This window comes from Xylocopa sonorina, chromosome 12 (genome assembly GCF_050948175.1).
Source record: "Xylocopa sonorina isolate GNS202 chromosome 12, iyXylSono1_principal, whole genome shotgun sequence".
In the NCBI taxonomy this organism is placed as follows: domain Eukaryota; kingdom Metazoa; phylum Arthropoda; class Insecta; order Hymenoptera; family Apidae; genus Xylocopa; species Xylocopa sonorina.
In genome coordinates, this window is record NC_135204.1 from 7,945,085 (window position 1) to 7,959,975 (window position 14,891).

Sequence of the window (14,891 nt, forward strand, 5' to 3'; positions counted from 1 at the left end):
ACGCGGTTAGTATATACTTCATACTCTTTTTCGTCGTTCATATTTTCGAATTGATTTTCATTTGATATATTTTAATTCAAACAATTCAGTGAGCTTTCTTGGATCGTCATTTGTTCATCTTCAGGCAGCACGACTTGGTGAGTGATTTTACTTTGAATTTAAAGTAAAACGTAGTTAAGTTATTCCTCAAGGATCATTTTAAGGAATAGCCATTTTAAGTGCGTATGATTTTTTCTATTTGAACGCGTAACAAATTGTTTTGTTAAAAATGATTAAGAAATCGAGTAATGCAAACAGGTGATTTATTTTACTTCTTTCGAAAACACACGCGATAGGATTTATAAAATATACTATAATGTATAAATATAAACCTGTGAGCCTATCGGAAATTTGTCCTGAGTGATAAATAGTTACAATCATTTTTTAGTTCAATCTAATCGATTAATAAATAGTACGACCATATAATCTATATTAAGTATATATAAAAACAATTGTGCCGGAATTACGTAATAAATATCAGTATAATAGTTATAAAAAGTAAATTTCACTTTTTGCTCTTTTTTTCGGAACTCGTATATTTTTACAGTGCATATTTAATCACGTAAAAATCGCAATAACAAAATAATTATAATATCCTAGTGTTATACATACATTTGTATATATATATATGTAAGTTTAATAACTATAACTATACATTTTTTTTTCTGTCATATTTGGACTGTAAATTAAACTATCGCAGTAGAGATCAAATTTGTTAAGATAATATTTTGCAGTTTTTACCGGACAACATTTTTATTTATAAAAATGTTATTTAATGTTAACAGTGATTCACTTCTTTATCTCTTTCTTATTTCCATTTCCTCTTCTTGAAAGGGTAGTTTATTCATATATAAAATTTGTTAATTAACGGTGCTAAATCCATCTGTTATTAGAAGCGAAATTAGGTAGACTCTTCTTCGCTTTATAATCAACTTTATGATTTATTTCTTAATATTATTTTATATATATATATATATTTATATACGATGTGGAACACATTTACTGCCAGTAAGGCTACGAATTCCATTTAGGCAATTTTAACCAAGTATCACAGATTCTTAATCTCACCAAAGAGTATATCTTTAACATGATCTTACTCCCAATAAATTTATTCTGAACTGAAAACATTCCATTTTTAGTTGCAATTTTTACTTAAACTCAGGTAACTATCAAACAAAAAATTTTGTTATATATAGAATCACAGTTATCTAAAATGTACAGATTCAAATAAAATACACAGAACACTTTGCACTAATTCCAAAATTCAAATAATCAAATTTTTACCATTGTTAGCAAGTGAACATAAAAATATATTTTTCTTGGGTATAAAATATGGTTATGTATATTAAATGATAAATGTTGGTTGCAGAAATAATTTGGTGTCTGATTAAATGACTGATCTTTAGTCAAAATTAAAAATCTGTGTATATTACATGTCTAAACCATCCTGATATACATAGTTCGCTCACAAGCTTTGCTTAAGTAGAAAATTTTGCTTGAGACATAATAAATTTAATAGGATTCTCAAACAGCAATTCGATTAGAAATAATCGATAATTGATTTAGTTCGCTACACGGCTACTTCGCCAAAGTTCATGTGACCTGTCTCCTTAGCATGCTGTTGAGCTTCTATTTGCCCATTTAATTTGATCTTGCAGTCATTGCACATTAATGTAAATTTCTGAATGTCTGTAAATTGACGACTAGATTTGACTTCTTTTGCAAGTTCAGCTGCTTTGAACAATATCTTCTCATCTTCAGTAGGAAACATTGTTTGAATGTTGCCTTCTGCCTGTGTACACATAAACAAACAGACAACTTAAAGTAGGAAGAAAAAAACAAAATGTTAATATTTCTCAAGTAAAAGCCACCTACATCGTTCAGCTCCAAATACAGAGGATCATAATGAATTCCATCGAATATTAGAAAAACTCTCTGGGCATAATGCTGGTCTTCTCCAAATCTATTAATTATGGCATTAATGCTATCAATTACTGCTATCTCTAGTCCATAAAATTTAGATAATATTGACAGTTCTATAGCTCCACCCCATGACTCAGGTTTCAAAATCCATTTGCAATATTCAGGATTTGGTCGACCTAAGATAGCTTCAGAATATTCCTCAGGATCGGATGCAACTGCATTTGCTATAATCTCTCTCATATAGCTTGCGCAAGTAGGGTCTACCTTGCCTAAAAATATGTTATGAGATAAAAATGAATATTAAATGTATGAATACAGTGTACAGTTTGGAAGTACCATGTATATACATAAAATAAGTAACAGACTAATGTGATAGTGAAAGACTTTAACATTTAAAAGGTATCAGAACTTATGATGCATACCACTGAGCACATAACCAACGCTGGTAAACAAGCAAGAGTTATCCGCAGGTACAACCTTCTTCATTAGTACACCAAGCGTGTTCGTATTGAAGTCGTTCTCTTCGACAACATGAGGTCGTCCGATTTCATCTGATTTTTGTTTCCCGTTATAAACTGGTGGTTTCTCTTCTACAATCAAAGTATCGCCCGAAATAATACCGCAGACCTCTAACGAGGCGGATTCATCGTTCATATTAATCGGCCTCGGTGGGAAACCGCAGAGGACATGAAGCGCTTCGGATGGTATTCCCGTTAGCTCGACGAGCTTTGACCGTAGTTTGCTCAGCTTGTCCTGTGGGAGCAACCCATTCACAACCTTTTGACCCGATTTCGTTTTGACCCTCAACACATATCCGGCCATGGTCACGCCGCTATCACACCGTGCTGACTAGAGACGAGAATTTTGAGCTTGGAATTTGAGTCAGTTCGATCAGCTGTTGAAACAGCGCCAGAGGATTCCTCTCTGCGATACTAGGGCAAATATCGTATCCACGGGACGGGAACACGGCGTCGATCATTCGCAACACATAAGTTCGCGTAACTTTTTCACCTTTCCAAGTAATATCTCAACTATCTTTTGCGATTCATCGTCGCATACATAACACACATTGAAATAACCGTGACTTCCACCACCGAAGAACGTTACTTGCTTGTTGGTTATAACAACGATAGAGCGCATTTAGGTACTTTCTTGCCGTCGCGTTGCCACCATTTAGAGATTAAGTTACTGGTGTCGAGAATCTCTTTTGGTGTCATTAAAATCACTGTGCTCTTGTTATTGTTTAACACATGATTTTAAATGTTTCTAGAATGTTAATGTATCATTTTTGTCGTTTTAAAAAAGTTGGAATTTTTAGAAGGTCCATTTTCTTTTCCTTACTTTGTTCTCTTTGTGTCTTTTTTTGTGCGTGTATACAAGATTTTAACTTGTGAAATCGTACAAGGGAGAGGATTTTTTGAAAACTTAGAAGTGAATATATTTTTCTGTCACATTGTATGAAGTTAATCTAAAAATTAATCGTATATCTCCTAAAATAATCTTTATTTATACAAATTTAGGATTTTACAGGCGAATAAGAGAATTATGAACATTAAACAGCGTCTCTTGGCATTATATTTCTATGATGGATATAAAGTATCGTTTTATCCCTCAGTTTGGCGGGGAATTCGAAAGTAATTAATCGCATCTATACATAATATTATTTAGTTCGTAATTATAACGTTCGATCTTGTCTAAAAGTACGTAAAATGTTCAAGAAATAAATATTACATATTTACACGAATCTACACGCTGTTACAAATAAAAACAGATTTTTCTTTGAGAATCTTATACGATCTTACAAAAAACGAAAATCTTCGCAGACATCAAAGTACTAAAAAAAAATTCTGTACCATTGTTAATATCATAATACAGTAACTGGTATTTGTCAAATATATTCTTCGAATTTCTCTCGATGGAGAATAATTCTTGTCAACGTGTGTATCGATCGTTCTTTCACTTCTAGAAAACTTTCTTGGCTCGATTCTTTCCACGAGTTGCTCTTCGACTAATCGAGTGTCTCTTTCCCCGTTTTCGGTAACAGGAAAGACATAAATCCACATACTAAAAGAAGTGCCATAAATAATTAATTAGTACGGTCGTTATGAACGAGTCCTGCTTCTCTTTCGTTGCGTTTCTTTCCTTGAGACGATTATATCATTAAAAATAATTCTGAGTACTTAAAATTTGATTTAAAAACCTCAGATACTTACCAAATAAAAATGCTGCGAACAAAATTATAGGAATCACACAGGCCAGATCGATTAGGTAGCCAAACACTAGGTTACCGACCAATGCGCCTAATCGACCCATAGTGAGCGATAGAGCCGCAGCCATTACCCTGAAAATGCAATGTTTTTCAATTCTCAACAAACAACAAATATTTTTTTACAAGAATAAACGTATAGTAGTTATAACAATATTCTTATCCAAACGTGTATATCTACGATTGACGTCTATTGCTATCTATTATCAAAGTGGAAGTATCTAATCTTAAGCTAATCTATCTTTCTTTTTAATTTCTACTTTATATTATTGAACACAACTATTTACGGTTATAATCGCAAATTTTATGACTAATTAGTAAGGTATACGATACTATTTCCAATTATTTTCGAGTATTGCGAAAGAACGATGCAATCGGATTAAGAATTGTGTTATATCGCACTATTTACCATGCAATATCGTTGTTTTGTCCTCGGATGGCGCCGCATAATTAACGACAGTAGCGATCGTAAATCTTTCCGGCGATCTCGTTTGCTAATTTCTCTAATAAATAAGTCAAGGCAGAATGAAACGTGTAACGCTTACCTGAGATTCGTCGGAAACATGTCGACGATAACGCAATAGACCAACGAGATACCGAGTGATGTCAGTGCTTCGAAAACGCAGGATAGTATCAGATTCTGCGTTGCATTGACGACGTAATAAAAGGCGACGGTTACTGCGCCCGAAACTAACAGCGATACGACTGAAATTTAACGTTACCATTAATTTAGGACACTTTCTGTTTCCATAGAGTCGCGCGTAAAGTACATATACGTACTTAAAAAGAATTTGGCGCCAAGTTTGTGCACGAAAATCGGTAGAATGATGGAACCGGGAATGCACGCGAGTCCTATGTAAACCGTGTGCAGATAGACGGACTCTGCTATTATGGTACCGCAACCATAAGCGTCCGCTAGCGTTTGATTATCCGGCAAAGAGGATACTATGCAAACCGAGGTGGTTTCGCCAGGATTTTCGAGTTCGAACTGCTCGAATCTGCAATTATTAATAATATTATCATAATCGAAGTAATAATATGAATCAATTATACAAAAATTGGAAGTAGAGATGAGTAATATACCTAGTAAATAATTCTGGGAACCACACCATTAGAGTATAGTAACTACTGGTGAGGCCAAACTGTATGCCACAGGCTAATAGCGTGTTTTTTAGGTACGGTGACTTGCAGAGAGCCGTAGTTAAGTCTTGCACTTCTTTCAGAAGAACTTTCAAGTCCTTCCGTTTGTGCAGCTTCAGCGACCTAGTGCTCTTGTCTTTGGTCTTCTCTTGAAGTGACTTCACCTAGGAAAAAGATAAAGCCAAACGTGAAATTCCAAGCACATCTTATTGCAAAGGGAAATTCTGTTAATGTTTAACGAAAGTTTCACAAATCTTCATCCGTGTTTTCAATTATAATTAGATCCCAGCTCTTTAATTAGAATTGGACGCGTATCCGTAAATCTGGCAATTTCTATTGGCAAAGTTAATTACCGGGTAGGAATCAGGACTCTCCCCCGTGTTCTGCGAGTAGATCCACTTAAATACTTCAAGGGCGGCGTCGGTTTCGCCGCATTCGAGGAGGAACTTCGGGCTCTCCGGAAACGCGAACAGCCACAGGCCCAACATAATCGAGGGTAGCGCGCAAAGCGCCACGAAGAGATTCCATGACTTAAAGTAAAATGTGTCCGAGACGTATATGAAGTCCCTTGGTATGATCAACCACGCGATCACTGAATGAACGGAAATAAAAAATCGATTAAACACTTAATCAAACATGCTAATCATAATTTACAATATATAATATAAATATTATATAGTTATAGGGGTAGTGAAATTATCGAGTACGTTCTAGTGATTCCAGTGCCATGCAAACGGTGTCCTTGTTTGCATTATGTAAATATTAAGTAGTCAAATTACACTCACGTGGTAATAATATGACTCCGACTGTCCAGAACATTTCCATCCAACAAAGACATCTTTCTCGATACTTTGTCGGCTGAAACTCCCCTAAATACGGAAAACAAATTCCCATAGCTCCCGTAACGCTGTATGTATAAAATGGAAAAAAATAAAAATAGAAATAAAACGAAAAGAAAAACAAAAAAAAAAGAGTCTCAGACGGAAAGTGGAGATACATGCATGCATGTACGTAGAATGTGGAAATACAGAAAGAAGAAAGAGACGTTCAGTGAGAATACTTACGCGAACCCATTGAAAAAACGGAAGAGCAGGAAGATCCAGTAGTATTGGACAAACGAAGAAATGACGCCCACAATGCCGTCCATTAGTAAAGTGACAATTAACACCACCTTTCTCCCTTTGGTATCAGCCAGGCACCCCCAAATATAAGAACCAACCACCATACCTACGATCAAGAGGGACGAGTTTGAAACCTTTACAAATTAATTGAAACTAAAACAACTTTGTTATTCCTTTAAACTTGTCGATTTCCAAGAAATCTGATAACTCTTCGATAAAACTAATTTCGATGTACCATAGATGTGTTGTTCTTTAGTAAACATTGTCATTTTGATGCGCCAAGCGTTCGCCGATAAAAGTACAAGTAGAAAAGCGCGATATGAGTCAGACACTTTTAGCTTCGCGGTAACGGGGACGTAAAGACATTTCTCAATGACTCGCCGATACGATTCTCGATTTAATGAACACTTTAAAAGCTCTATGCTGGGCATTTTTATCTTTTACCATGTAATTTGAAAACTTGAAAAATGTAAATAAATTTTGTTTCGATTTCTTACCTAGCATTGGGGATGCTGATAGCCAACCCTTCGCCGTGGAGTCCATTTCCAAGTCGCATTGTGCCGCGGGTAACACGAAGGAAAGTATCGTGACCCCAATGGCGGTGTCCATGTAAATTAAGCCGCAGACCGCCAGCAGCATGTAATGAAATTTCCCGAATCCTGATGGAAGAAAGCATAATTCTCGAAATATCTGATCGGATTTTGAAAAGGTGGACAGTTCAGGTAAGAAGCAGAATTTATCATTTCAATCCGATGTTCGATTCATGCTCTAAGCTCTTGAGCTTTTCAAAGTCAAACAATTACTCGTTGCAAATTTTTCGTTTTCACGAACGAGCGTTATTCATCGCGTTAAAGAGATAAGACGATTGTTTGCGTACGCTGCCTTGGAGATTTTACAATTTTTATTTCACGAGTCGTAATTGTAATATTACGATTGCAGTAAACTCGAAATAATTAACCAGTCGTCTAAAATTAGGCGATCAATATTTTCAGAGCTTTACAGACAGATCAAATATTTGATAGCACGTGTCGTGATATTTTTTTTTTCATTTCTCTTTGATTTACAAATCTATGTTGCCACATATTTGGCAATTGAATTTGGCGAAACAGAATAATTATATAACATTTGTACCACGGAGACGCGAGACGATTAAAAAGTCCGAAGTTACTAATTAAATATCGGAGTAATAATCCTTTAATCGTAGGTGTAATTAAAATCGTAACGTTTACTCAGACTATGAAACCATCATAACGCGAAGTGATAAATTGTTTTCGAAGAAGCTGCAAAAAGTATTAAATATGCGTACGATAAGGACCGTGACGTTACAATTTAAACAATGCTCTTGAACTTGATACCACGTTTCACCTAACACGATTTACGTTTTACGACCGCGTCTTTGTTCATTCAAATACAGAAAGTCACACATTTAGATAAATTTGATATTCCTCGAATAATTTAGTCATCAAAAAACTCGCATACGTATACCTATGTGCAATTATTCAACGCTTTATCGAATCAATTAATTATACGCGAATATTGAAGAACCGATAGAAATGTTAACAAGTGCTTCAAGAAGAACGTTGCTTAACAAACATTCAAGATAACCGTAATAATTTATTCGTTTCGAGTTAATTACTTCTATTTAAATTCAATTCGTTATCGATCACCACTAACGATGATCAATCGACGGTCCACAACAAGTAATTATGATTCGACGAGATTGTATAAATAGACTTATTATTTTCGTAAACGAGCATGTACAACGATACGGTTCCCTATCGACACAAGATTGGGTATTTTATTGCGATAGATCTTTCAACAGTTTATGATAAATCGCCGACAATACACAATAAATTCGGAAAGGGATATCTGTATGACTTACCTGTTACGGTGATTGCATGCTCGAAATCGGCACCTCCGTCTGCCAAGAAGTCGAGCCCTGTCAAAGAAGAAAGATTTATTAGTCTCGAATCGGATCTCTTTTCTATTGTTGCAGATGATACATCGCGATAGTGTATCAGCGGATCAGTACGTTTCATGGGCACGTGTGCCCGCGATGGAATTTTTGCGTCGAATGAAAATCAAGATTGACGTTTGACAGATTTTTTGACAGCCAAATATTTTCGATTACAACTTCTGGTAGCTGTAGAAATGGAATTTGTACACAGTGGGACGCAATATTTAATTTACGTTCAATGATCGTTTTCTATTAATTATATAGTAGCAGCAGGAGTGACATTGATTAATAATGATACTATCGCTAGGAAAACATAGATAGGAAAGGCAGACGTTAATAGTAGAAAAATACAATAGCAAGGATATTATCTTGTGTGCCATCACTTAATACGGAAGTCAGTAATATTATCATCATGTTTATAGGAGTAATTACTGTTAATCGTAATCGTAATAGCTGATATGTGCAAGAATCACTCGGTCAGGGGAACAATTTTTCACACTAGCTACGAAAACTATTGAAGAATCCTATGAAAATTCATCACATTCAAAAATATAAGCCAAAACTTTCTATATTATATTAGTATTTAAATGTGCACCGATGCACTAATGACCAAAATGAGGACCACAAGTTGTTGCACTTATAGAGAGAATCAAACGTGAGAATATATATCTTCCAAAAACAAAATTTATCTGATATATGTGTCGCATCCACTGACAACAAGATCAAACGCACTGTTTATCCTTTTAATTAACTTCAAATTTATGCAATATATGTGTACAAGATAATTTTACATTTTGAATAAATGTCGTATCCTCAGGACGTATAAGTTACTGTTGACTCTCACTGTAAGTGTTATACATGGAGCCTTGCCTTAATTAATTTCGTTGGTCATTAAAGCGATCGCCATTATGTCTACGTTTGGAATGGCCATCGAACCTACCCATGGTTGATGATTACGTTGCGAAGATGCTCGGTCTCACGCGAGGTGATGAAGAGGTCAGGTGGCGTCGGTGAGAATCCGGGACTCTGGAGGGCCCCGGTCGCCAAAGCGTAGCACTGTCTGTTCCTCGTGCGTGTTCCACGGTTTTGTCCTCGTCTGCAACCACCGCACGCCACGCTCATTGGTGAACACCCGGTGGTATTTGATCGCCGTCTTTATCGCCAACAGCGAATATCGACGATGACTTCCACCCAGAGAGAGAGAAAGAGAGAGAGATCCTCGTTCTCTCTATCCCTTAGACAAATTCTTTTTATACTCTCCCTTTTGCGAACTTCCTCCTTCCTGTTCGACCGAATCGGCCAATTGAAACGATCGACGAGAATCTTCCTCTTCAAAGCTTGTCCTCGTCTCTTCGTTTCCTCCTCTCTTTTTGTCGAGTGGCAATTCGAACTTGGAGAATTGCAGAGGCCTCTGCAATCAGGCAACGATAGAGGGTATCACTGGATAGTCCGCCTTTCGAGGACTGGTGAACCAGGGTCAAACACGATCCTCCGTGGCGAACGGGCGACTGACCAAAAAATCGATCGTACCTCCGCATATATCTCCACTCTTTTCGGTGGTTCGGTGCTTATTAGCTTTCCCAGATAAGATATAACACTTTCCCCGTCTCTGTCTCACCTGTTCGATCCTATCTCATTATTCCGCCTCCTTGCTTTCCGTAGGAGGACTTGATATTATTTTCCTTTTTTTAGCGGTGTAGCCGTTTCTGAAAATCGCCTCAGCTTTGTACGTGTACGGACGTATGCGAACGCGCATATGTACGGGGCAGCGCGCGCGTGTGTAATTATGGGTGTGTTAAAAAGGTTTTGCAATAGACCCAGTCACGATACGATCGCAACATCCACTCGATAAGACAGTTGAAACAGGTATCACGGGATTTCTAATTGCTTTGGATTACATTGATTAAAATACACGTCGGTTTACTCATGCAACCGTTTTATTGTGTACGAGAATTTCTATGACGACGATGCTATCGTCTGCGAAGGGAGGACGCGCCGGATACCCTATGTTTGCCCGCCTATTAACAATTATTTCACCAGTTTTTCGTCAAACAGAAAAGTTCACCGTTTCTGGGCCAAACTTGTCAACCGCCTCTACAGTTCGAGTTCGTTTCGACGTACGAACGGTTTTTCAACCGTACATTCCTTTATTTATGATAGCAAAACGTTCGTGTCTTCAGGGTCTGTATGCACGCTGTCCAAACAAGATGTTCGCAATAACTAAACAGAGTGTTTGCCCGGGATCCGGTTATGTTCGTGAGGTAATGTGTTTGTCACAGTATATCACGGTTGAGATTCGAGATGCGCCTCACTCTTTGCACCGTTTGAAAAATAGATGACTCGGAACATTTAGGTAATACACAATCAGGCCTTTCTATGGGAAAAAATTAATTTCAGTTGTAGCCTATCCAGTATCGTCTTCTCGATATTAATAATATTTCTATATCTTAACTATAAAAAAATCGTCTCGTCTTGAAGAAATTTGTAATTATATTATTCGAAAGTTCTGTTATATAACAAAAAAGAAATTGAAATTAACTAAGGCGATCGGTGTTGTTTGACATCTTATTCCTATGGACGTAATAAAGATAATGTAATTATCAGAAGTAAAATTCTTAAACATATTACAATGTAGTAACAAAAAAGCCTATTTAGATATCCTAGGTCTAGTTAGAGATATTTTCTTTTATCATTGAGGAAAATTGCCACCATCGTAACCACCCCTCGTTCTACTCCCGATACTATGGTCTTTACGAAAGAATTACGAGCTGTTGTGGACCATGCACACATTGTCCGAAATGGAAATTTTTACCAAAATATATCAACATCGATTACTATTGACCGCGTTCCTATCTGATTCGTAAGGCTTGTTTATGGTCGTGCTATTGAGAAATCTCTTCTGTTATACCGTTGGCCCGGTAAAAAGCCCGCGAACATGTTTTTTCGACCGCGAATACCACGGTTTGTTCAACATTCTTGCCACCTTTTGTTGCAACGTGTTGTCTCGAGTATGGTGTGTTTAACTTCGGTCATAAAAGTTTTAGTGTGAAGAACGGATGAAAGTACACGGCGTCCAAAAGATGTCTGGTCCCTGTTGAATTATATATATATATGGCTAAGGGATACTTGACCTAGACGCAGTTGTTATTTGGGCTCGACGATTATCTGGATCCGACAGAACTAGTCTAATCGCGATCACACATTATCAACACTGATTTATTGGACGCAAACAAGTTTATCTCTGGGAACACATCGAATTATCACGCGAACTTTCGTGGCTCGTTTTCGAATGAAAGATCTAGAAAGTTTTATCACAGTGAACTGTTGAGGAAGTTGACCAGGTTCGATACGAGGATCGATATAAAGTGGATTAATGACCAAATTAGAATCGAATGGAGTAGAGCTGTGTAGCATCGATAGCGTTTAGCTCAAGTGATCCGGAAGTGCGATTTGCGGTGGATGGTCTTGATCAAATTTTAAATTCAACAACATGTAGACTCACGTGGACGTAACTTGATACGATTCGACTCAACTTGACTCAGTTTAACTTAGTTAAATCCAATGGTCGGCTGTTTCCCAGGAAACAGACCTCACCCAATAGCCGTGCAAACAATCCAGTATCAGGAGACTTGTATTATTAATTACCGTCGATTATGTCTCGAACATTACGAGGCACTAAGTCAGTACAAACCATAAATCGATTAGGCCATTAGACGTTATCATCTTTCATGGAATTTCGTAACAATCGAGACTCACGTTTTGCGGTGGTAATAAAAAGAGTATTCATTTTTCTATATTTTCTGTAAATCCTGGATGGAGTTATATCATTAAACGGTTAAAGTCCTTAAATAAAGAGACTTATCTGTTTCCTTATCGAGCTCTAATATCTTGACTGGCTAAGATCTAACTGGATGTAGGGATCTTTTATTAAATCACGCGTTCAGTGAACGAACTTGTCAAGTTCGAGTGCGTACACTCGTCGAGATCTCCTCGAAATTCGGTTACCAAAGTGGCCAGAACGATACGTCTCGTTTCGCGATATTAAGTAACGTTTCAGTCACTCTTGAGTAAGTTGAGTCTCGAGTGCACCAAAAATATTTTATTTGAAACGATTAGATATAGTTTACTTTTATCGAAGAATTCTAATTCGATTGTTACGTTTCTCCTAAAGTGATGTATACGTCCCAAAATTATTTCGCTCGAGAACAGAGAAAGTGACTAATCCAACAGTTTCTTTTTAATCCTCGAAATAAGAACAGAGAATTAGCAGAGTGAATCCGTTCCCTTCTCGCAGAAATCGATACATCAAAGTATCGACAACCCTGAACCAGTGACTTTTTCCTTGATTTGTGCCATCGTTTATCACTTGTCATCCCGGTATATATCACCCCCATATAATAAATCCAACAATATCCGTAACAAGATTAGACGAGACAAACTTAATCGCGATTATCGTGGCAACGAGCAGGTGAATGAAAGCCGTGGCCATTTTATTGGAACCGTGGCCAAGATTCACAGTTATGTAATCAGGACGACAATTTCGACAGTCTGTTTTATCAGACACACGTGTACGTCGCAGAGATTTAATCCTACAATTTTTCGAACACCGCGAATGGAAATGATTTTGTTCGATGATCGTCACACACGCGCCACTGGAATTTTCTAAGAAAATCTGTTATTTTTAAACCTTTTTAGCCACGAGAATAATCTTTTAAAAATATATTCATTAAGTTACATTGCCAATTTTTATTTCTGTATTCCGACTGAATACGTTACAGAAAAACAGTAACGATTATCGGAATATTTTATAGAACGCAAAAGAGCGAACGTTATCCCCGATCGACCGTAACGTTTAATAACTCGCACACTCGTAACTGCACACCAAGTAACAATAAACACATGACATTAAACTACTAAAAAAACAGCGCTAAAAACAATACAAAACTCTTTATTAGAACAGAAATCGTAATATTCGTCGGTAACAGATGTCGGGTTGCGATTACTAAAAACAGCACAACATAGAGATATTTGGCTCAATCGAAAAATCACACTTTGGTTACGCCAGATTAGTTACCGATCTGAACGACGAATTATTGTTTTCGCGTTACAGTGAACGAGTCGTTGGTAAATGAAATTTCTTTATATGGAAACGTGAGAACAAGGTGAAGCGTGCAGGGGAGTATTGGTCGCGTCAGATGTGAACTGAAACTAAACGTGTAAATCGCGGATCGACAAGGCGGCCCGTAATTTTCCCTAAGTTCGTATATCGTGCGCGCGCGCGCGCGCACCTGTTGGCACGCGATCGACGCCGTCGGTGGAATCGCGCCAAATACCCGATCGCCATCCCAATATTTCCGTCATCGATGCGACGCAGCCGCGGCCACAATCTCCAATCATGCTACACGAAATGTCAACACACACCTTTCCGAAAGAACCGACCGTAAAAACGCTAATTAAAGAGAGAATCGGCGGAGCGAATTTTTCAATCGAAGCATGGCCTTCCGCAAGATGGACGCGGTCCAAGTGGAAAACGCGCCACTTTGGCTGGTCCCAATGTCAACAATGCTGGACGGATATATTAATACGAAATCGTAAAACTTTGTTTCGTATGTGGAGCAGGTTTTTAGTACAGTCGGTCGTTTCGCGGTGGAGAGAACACTTTGGTAGTATTTGTTAAGTGGACGCGTTGTATTAACAGGGGTGTGTTCTAAGAATTCTTAAATTTAATGTGCGTTCCTGGTAGGAATTTTCAATGTCAGCGTGGAGGTGATAAAAATACTGTTTATCCGCTTTTCACCGATCGAAGATTGGACAATGGTACAAAATCGCGATATTCTTTAACGATGTTTTAATTATTAAAAATTTGCAACCAGTGCTTTACGTATATCGTACTGTTTACATAATCTCGCGATACTTCTATTTAAAAAAAAAAATTGTAAAAATAACTTCGTTACTAGACTGTTTTTCGTTTCCAACATACAGTGTCACTCTGGCGAGTAGACTGAACCCGCAAGACACAAGAGAAATCATTTCAAAATTGTATAGACGAACAAAAGTAAAAGTAGGAGCACTTTTCGTTTCCAATCTTCGATTATTCGAAACTATCGTACTTCGCGGTGTCGCGATAGTAGGAATCGTGAATGCCTGAATCGAAGAAACACGAAAAATCCTCTCGTTGAGCAGTCTTACCGATCTCTGGCTAGATTCGCCCGGGGAAACGCTTTTATCCCGATCCTGGACGGTTGCCGACTGATAGCCCAGCCGCGATCTGCTCATTCATAAGATTTCGATCGATCGATCCGTACTGACCAGCAGAAATCGTGCAACGATCGCAGAACCCTTTGTATCCCTAGAACGATACCGTTCGACCGTGCTACCTTCTCGAAACTCACCACCGAGGGGTGCGATGATAAGCGGGTTATTTCGCTGTTCATCGAGGTGTCGT

General features: G+C 37.6%; 2 protein-coding genes and 1 long non-coding RNA gene across 4 annotated transcripts; all 3 read right to left on the reverse strand.

Annotated features, from left to right (window-relative positions):
- Positions 1-285: 285 nt before the first annotated feature.
- Yod1 (Yod1 deubiquitinase) lies at positions 286-3,070 on the reverse strand. Its single transcript, XM_076905528.1, has 3 exons — positions 2,385-3,070; positions 1,915-2,231; positions 286-1,831 (listed from the first exon to the last, which is right to left on the reverse strand). Exons 1-3 carry the CDS (start codon positions 2,782-2,784, stop codon positions 1,610-1,612), a joined length of 939 nt encoding a protein of 312 aa, XP_076761643.1. The 5' UTR covers positions 2,785-3,070; the 3' UTR covers positions 286-1,609.
- Positions 3,071-3,505: 435 nt separating this feature from the next.
- On the reverse strand, positions 3,506-9,527 carry LOC143429822 (synaptic vesicle glycoprotein 2B). The gene is made up of 11 exons (XM_076905620.1): positions 9,387-9,527; positions 8,372-8,428; positions 6,987-7,148; positions 6,433-6,595; positions 6,154-6,275; positions 5,722-5,960; positions 5,312-5,532; positions 5,009-5,226; positions 4,774-4,933; positions 4,176-4,303; positions 3,506-4,026 (listed from the first exon to the last, which is right to left on the reverse strand). The coding sequence occupies exons 1-11, from the start codon at positions 9,388-9,390 to the stop codon at positions 3,971-3,973; spliced, it is 1,530 nt and encodes a 509-aa protein (XP_076761735.1). The 5' UTR covers positions 9,391-9,527; the 3' UTR covers positions 3,506-3,970.
- Positions 9,520-14,779, reverse strand: LOC143429824 (uncharacterized). 2 transcript variants are annotated; one of them, XR_013102574.1, is made up of 2 exons: positions 14,636-14,779; positions 9,520-9,857 (listed from the first exon to the last, which is right to left on the reverse strand). It is a non-coding gene; the product is annotated as an uncharacterized LOC143429824 (long non-coding RNA). The 2 variants fall into 2 exon arrangements; XR_013102575.1 differs by lacking the exon at positions 14,636-14,779 and adding an exon at positions 9,977-10,801 and having other exon boundaries at positions 9,815-9,857.
- Between the last annotated feature and the right edge of the window lie 112 nt (positions 14,780-14,891).

Coding starts and splice junctions, on each gene's coding strand:
- Yod1 (XM_076905528.1), bottom strand. CDS start 2,784: ATGGCCGGATATGTGTTGAGGGTCAAAACGAAATCGGGTCAAAAGGTT. Junction 2,232..2,384: donor CGTTGGTTATGTGCTCAGTG/GTATGCATCATA, acceptor ACATATTTTTAG/GCAAGGTAGACCCTACTTGC. Junction 1,832..1,914: donor TGTATTTGGAGCTGAACGAT/GTAGGTGGCTTT, acceptor ATGTGTACACAG/GCAGAAGGCAACATTCAAAC.
- LOC143429822 (XM_076905620.1), bottom strand. Junction 6,596..6,986: donor ATCAGCATCCCCAATGCTAG/GTAAGAAATCGA, acceptor TCTTGATCGTAG/GTATGGTGGTTGGTTCTTAT. Junction 5,227..5,311: donor TTCCCAGAATTATTTACTAG/GTATATTACTCA, acceptor TAATAATTGCAG/ATTCGAGCAGTTCGAACTCG.